This window comes from Hemitrygon akajei, chromosome 22 (genome assembly GCF_048418815.1).
Source record: "Hemitrygon akajei chromosome 22, sHemAka1.3, whole genome shotgun sequence".
Classification (NCBI taxonomy): Eukaryota; Metazoa; Chordata; class Chondrichthyes; order Myliobatiformes; family Dasyatidae; genus Hemitrygon; species Hemitrygon akajei.
The window spans coordinates 58,320,005-58,326,342 of NC_133145.1; the positions used below are offsets into that span (position 1 = coordinate 58,320,005).

General features: G+C 46.4%; 1 protein-coding gene across 1 annotated transcript; it reads right to left on the reverse strand.

The window, feature by feature from the left end:
• Positions 1 to 379: 379 nt before the first annotated feature.
• On the reverse strand, positions 380 to 5,591 carry ppp1r27a (protein phosphatase 1, regulatory subunit 27a). Its single transcript, XM_073026353.1, has 3 exons — positions 5,316 to 5,591; positions 2,852 to 3,002; positions 380 to 1,666 (listed from the first exon to the last, which is right to left on the reverse strand). Exons 1-3 carry the CDS (start codon positions 5,494 to 5,496, stop codon positions 1,543 to 1,545), a joined length of 456 nt encoding a protein of 151 aa, XP_072882454.1. The 5' UTR covers positions 5,497 to 5,591; the 3' UTR covers positions 380 to 1,542.
• Positions 5,592 to 6,338: the final 747 nt, after the last annotated feature.

Below are 6,338 nucleotides of genomic sequence, written 5' to 3' on the forward strand. Positions count from 1 at the left end.
ACTACCCAAACAACTTTAAAATGTATTCAGGAGGAAACGAGCACCCGAGGATACCCGCCCGGTCACGTGGAGAACATACAAACTCCTTACAGACATCAACGGGAATTGAACTCAGGCCACTGGTGCTGTAAAGCATTACACTAACTGCCTTTAGTCAGAGATCAGAGTGTGTTTAAAACACTGCGGCAACAGAACTAGTGGCAGAAACTACAGCTACTTCTCCCCATTAAAGTAGAGCGGTTTTGTCAGCAAAATGGAGGGTAATTATATAGAGATTTTGCACGTACACTCAGTCCCAGTTATTCACAGCAATGTGGGCTTGATGGGAACCACTTAGAAACCATGCACCGCCAACGAAACAAGTCAACTTTCACAACCCTTTGTAACAAAATGTATAACTTTATTCATTTATAAATATACAAAGCATGGTCCTGTACATGTAACAGTATTCATAACAACTTCAACTTCTGGTAAAATGCTCCAAGCTGCTTTACAAAAGAATTATCAGACAGAGGTTGACATTGAAGCAGCGTTCCCTCTATTATTTTTTGACAGCTGCATGGACCAACCATTGCACTGAGCAGGAAAACTCCGCAGCACTTTAAATGATTTTTTTTTTATTACAGCATTGGCATTCAGTGGCCAGCAGTTCATTAACAATGAGCTGCCAACTTCCATTCTGTGTTTATTGTTACAATTTGTAAGTTGTAATTTGAAACACTGACGATGTAAATAGGTTAAAGTTCTTAAATGTGGTACATTTGTTATTTAGAAAATATATGGATTATATTCATTAATACATAATTAATTACAGGGTATTTCAGAATTAGATTAACATAGATTTCAAGATTATATTAGCATAACTTCAACATTATATTTACATAATTTCAAAATTATATTAACATTATATAAAAGAGAATTCCAGCAACAAAGGCTATGTGTGCAGGAGCATTTGAGTCACACTGTGGCCGTGGACCCACACAGCTTAGAGGGAACAGTGCCGTGAAAGATTTTTGGGGTCAAACGTATGGATAAGGAGGAAGGTTTTGAGGAGAGCGTTGAAGAAACGGGAAGTGTGGAGATTACGGAGATAATTGCAAATATACTTGGTAAACTGAATTTAAAATCCAGTAAACACTAGTCACCAAAAAGATCAAAGCTTCACGCTGGAATAAGTGAGGTTATTTAAGGAATACAAGTTACAATAGAACTGCCACAAGTTAAGACTCCGGTGCATGTAAGACTGGTTAATGGGCATGAGCTTCACAGTGGTCAGTCCATTGCAGGAAGTCGGAAATTTTGATCAGCAATCCTTGCGACAGAAACATTTGTTAAACTTCTTGCTAAAATAAAATGAATGAAACAACAACGTTGGTGAAACGAAGAAGTAAAGGGAATACACTTGGGGGGAGTGGTGTGGGTCCTTGTCGAAGACCTCCTCCTTCCCTTGCTCTTCACAGTACAATGCACAATCACAGCTGAGGATTTGGTCCCTTTGGGACCTCAAACAAGGAATCGTGCTGCGCCATTTCAGGCGTCTCTTCAAACAGCCCCTCGGGGCTGGAAAAGCAGCCGCAGCTCGACGTCTTCCGGGTCGATCAGGTCAACGGGTAGCTCCCCATCGTCATTCACTGAATCCACTCGAGCTCCCTGGGACAATAGGTACCTGGAAGGGCGAAAGGCAGAGTGAAACACTGCTACAAGAACAATTAAAGTGGAGATAATAACTTCTGCCTCTGCGCAAACATAACCGGGGCTTCGAGACAAAGTTAAGTTTATTTTCATACGCATGTGTGTACACATAAAGCCCACACAAAGTGGCCAGGAAAATACCTCCCCGCCACGGAGCGCATCTACAAAGAGCGCTGCCGCAAGAAGGCAGCATCCATCGTCAGGGACCCCGCCACCCAGGCCATGCTCTCTTCTCACTGCTACCATCAGGAAGGAGTTACAGGAACCTTAGGTCCCACGCTACCAGATGCAGGAGCAGTTATTACCCCCCAAACGTCAAGCTGCTGAACCAGAGTGGGTAACGTCACTCGCCACAACGCTGAAATGATCACTGAACACAACCTATTTCAAGGACTCACATTCTCAGTATCAGTTTTTAGAATTAATTAGTATTATATATTTTGTATTTATTCAGCTTGTCTTCTTTTGCACATTGGTTGTTTGTCAGTCTTAGTTTGGGTGCGGTTTTCATGAATCCTATTGTATTTTACTGTGAATATCTGAAAGAACATGAATCTCAGTGTGTGATAACAAATATACATTTTGATAATGAATTCACTTAGAACTTTGAACTTACACAGATGTAATAAAATTCTCTCTTGCCGTAGCATCATTATGATATAATATTAGGGACACAACAATCATCTGGAACACATAAATTAAGTGCAATTTTTACAAGAAAGACAGATTAAACAGAAGTTTTACAAAGAAGAACACAATTAGAAGAAAAAAACATAGTCCATTGTAGCACAAAGTGGTCATGGTATTATACTGACTAGGGTTGTACTGGTTGGCTCAAGAACCAAATGGTTGAAAGGAAGTAGATGTTCTTGAAGCAGGTGATGTGGGACTTCGGGCTTCTGGACCTTGTGGCTGAAGGGGACGTGGGCTGAGTGGTGGGAGACTGGAGCACCCAGGGGAAGCTCATACAGGGAGAACACATGAACTCCTTACAGACAGTGGCAGAGATTGGAAGCGGGTCGCCGGCGCTGTAATAGAGTCATTCTAACCGCTATGCTACTGATGGATGAGGAGGAACCACTAACGTCCCGCCATGCTCCGACAGATGTTTCAAACATTGACCTTCAGTTGTCAGTGTTGGGGTGAGTTTGCGCCTTACTTTGCAATCTCCACGTGTCCGTCACTGCAGGCTATGTGGAGGGCCGTCCAGCCATTCTCGTCCCTCTGTTGAATATCAGCTCCGTACCTGAGGAGCAGCTTCACGCAGTCCAGGTTGCCCGTGAGGACCGCCTCGTGAAGAGCTGCCATTCCTGAAATTAAAACACATGCAGCATTATGACACAGTGCAGAACCTTCAACCTACTCCAAGGTCCTTCTAACCCCTCCCTCCTACATTTGCCTTCCAGTTTTCTATCACCCTTTCGTGTTTGTTTTGCTTACCACCCTCGATTTTGTTCTCTTAGGCGGTGCTGTTGATGAATGTTGAGGATTAGCTGGGTAGAGAAAGTTTCAAATGAGCGGGGTTTGCCCGAAGCTGAGAGACCATGGACATTGCTGAAGAAGATTATGAAGTTAAAAGTTGCTTATTGCGGGCACGTTACGCGGAGAGATAACATCTTGTCGGACTTGCTATATGGAAAGGTGGAGGAGGGAAAGAAAGGAAGAAGAAGGGAAAGAACAACGTGGCTGGATAACATCAAGGATTGGACCAAGCTGGACAAGACTAGGGATATTGTGGACAAGTGTCAGGACAGAGCGGCGTGGAGGGAAATCGTCCGCCAACTGGAAATTACAGGTGCGACCTTACGACGACCACCAGGTGCCTATATAATAGTCTCTCAAATTTCCCTAATGTTTCTGCCTCTACCACCAACCCTGGCACATATTCCACACGCCACTCTCAGTGCAAAAGAAAGCCCTGCCTCTGAACCAAAAACCTGAAGTTACGCCCCCTCGTGTTAGCTATTTCCGCTCTGGGAAAAGATCTGTGGCTGTCCACTCAATCTATGCCTCTTATCTTCAACACCTCTATAAAATCACTTCTCACACCCTCCTTGAAAGAGAAACACCCCTAGCTCACTCTGCCTTTCCTCATAAGACATGTTCTATAATCTGCATCTTCCCTTAAGTTTCCACATCCTTCCCATGATGAGGCGACCAGAACTGAACACAATGTCCCAAGTGTGGTCTAACCAGAGTTTTCCGGAGCTGCAGCTTTTGAACTCGATCTCCTGACTAAGGAAGACCTTAATCACCCTTTCAACCTGCGCGGCAACATTGGGGGATATTTGGACGTGGGCGCCAAGATCCGGTGTCCTATCAATTTGTTTTTCACAGCTGAACTGACCAACAATAGCGCTGAACAGGATTTTGTTTTTTTTTAACTCGGCCTGAAAGCTGCACCGCACATTATTTAAGAGAAAACTCCGGCTGCGCAGCAACAATGGCGACGTGCGCGGGAGCATTGCGGATACCGTGCGGCTCAGAGGGAAGAGTGCGAAGATCCCTCTGTTCCTCCACACTACTAAGAACCCTGTGTATCATCTCCAAGTTTTACCTTCCAACCTGAATTACTTCACGCACTTTTCTAGGTTGAATTCCATCTCTCAGCTCAGCTCCGCATCCTGTCAATGTCCCGTTGTAACCTCCAACAACCTTGTACACTATCCACGACACCACCAGCCTCCAGGTCATCTGCAAACTTACTCAACCCTCCCCTCCACTTTCCCGTCCGTCGTTCGCGAAGAGCAGGAATCCCAACACAAGTCCCTGCAGAAACCCACTGGTCAGGCAGAACTCGCTCCATCTACGACCACACTCTGCCTTCTGATTGGTTAGGAAAAACAGCCAATTACACTGATTAATTTTCAAGGACTATTTTCAATTCCTGTTCTCAGTATTATTTTTATTTGTAGCTTGTCCTCTTGCACCTTGGTTGTTTGTACGACTTTGTCCGTTTATGTATAGTGTTTCGTATCGCATTTTCCCCCATCAATGTCTGCGAGATAATGAATTTCAAGGCAGTATACGGTAACATATACTACATACATTGGTAATAAATTGACTTTGAACTTTAAAGATGGTCAGAAGCTTTTTTCCCACGTGGAAATATCAATCACTTCCACACAGCTTTGAAGTAAGGGAGGGGGTTGAAGGAGCTCTGTAGTTGAGAGTAGTAGGTACCTCAGTACCTGAGGGTGGTGCGTGCCTGGAACGCGCTGTCAGGTGAGCTGGTATAGGCCACATCGTTTAAGAGGCGTTTAGACAGACACGCGAACAGGCAGGCATTGGAGGGATATGGACCATGTGCAGGCAGATAGATTAGTTTAAAATGGCATCATGGTCGGTGCAGACGTTTGGGCCGAACTATTCTATGTTCTAAAACCTGCTCCATACTTTGGCCCTCTCACCTTAAGACACGCCCTCTAGAATTGTCTGGGATTACTCTCCCCGCTTCCCTTTACACACAAGGGCAAAGGTTTCTCATCTCCTCCGAGGGCTGTCCGCAACACAAGAGGAGGAGGTGCCCCTTAGGGAAATTACTCCCATGGCGCCTTTTCCAGCGCCGAGGGGCAGAGAGTGACCACATTCCCCCCTACAAAACCCTCGGATCGGAAACTCACCAGACGGGTAGATGGAGTCCAGCTTCACCTTGCTCGCTCTGATGAAGCGCCCGACCTGCTCCAGATCGCCCTGCCGAATGTGATCCTGAAATACTATATCGTTCGGGAAACGGACGGCGCGGGTGGACTTCAGGCTGGCGGGAGCCACCGCGTACCTGGCCCGGGTCGAATAGTACTTCATGGTAATCGGTTTGGACGAAGGGCGATAAACCGCAGATAACTCCTCGCACTCGGATCGGCGGCGAGAACTCCCGTGCGCTCTTGCGCACTTGCCTATATACCGCTGTCCGCTCTATTTATGGGAACCTTGTCTCACTGGCCGTGCGCCCCACCTCCCTCCACACCCCCACCCTTCGGCCTCAGTCGCCAGCCAGAGGAGGGGGGGGGGAGGGTTTATTATCGAGTGGCCCATTAAAGGGTATGATAAAAGACTCTGAGACACGAGTTGCATTTATGTAGCCTGTTGACGCTGGCACAGACCATCCGGAGTGGTGGCCCAAAATCTGGCGTCATCTCCTGCCGTGGTTGATCAGGGCAGGGTCAGAAAGTGGCGGGGGTAGGATAAGAAGAGCGGGGAGGTTTGGGGAAGGGGGTCTCATTTATTTGACCCCCTCTTTGAATAGAATGGACGTGGAGAGGATGTTTCATATGGTGGAGGAGTCCAAGACCAGAGGGCACGGTCTCAGAGTACAAGGACGTCCCTTTAGAACTGAGATGAGGAGGAATTCCTGTGGAATGAATTGCTACCGACGGCTGTGGAGGCAAAGTCATTTGGGTATATTTAAAGTGGAGATTAATAGGTTCTTGATTGGTCAGGGTGTCAAGGTTATGGGGAGAAGGCAGGAGAATGGGGTTGAGGGGGATAGTAAATCAGCCTTGATGGAATGGCGGAGCAGACTCGATGGGCTGAATGGGCTCCTTCATCTCATGGTCTTATGGAGGGCCAAAACAAGTCATGGCGGGAATATCTGCCATCAGCAGCAAATAATCTGCCGGAGGAACACAGCGGATCGAGCAGAGTCT

Excerpts from the sequence above, each read along its gene's own strand:
- ppp1r27a (XM_073026353.1), bottom strand. The coding sequence starts at position 5,496 with ATGAAGTACTATTCGACCCGGGCCAGGTACGCGGTGGCTCCCGCCAGC. Across the intron at positions 3,003-5,315 it reads GGACTCCATCTACCCGTCTG|GAATGGCAGCTCTTCACGAG; the intron begins GTGAGTTTCCGA and ends TTTTAATTTCAG. Across the intron at positions 1,667-2,851 it reads GGACACGTGGAGATTGCAAA|GTACCTATTGTCCCAGGGAG; the intron begins GTAAGGCGCAAA and ends TCGCCCTTCCAG.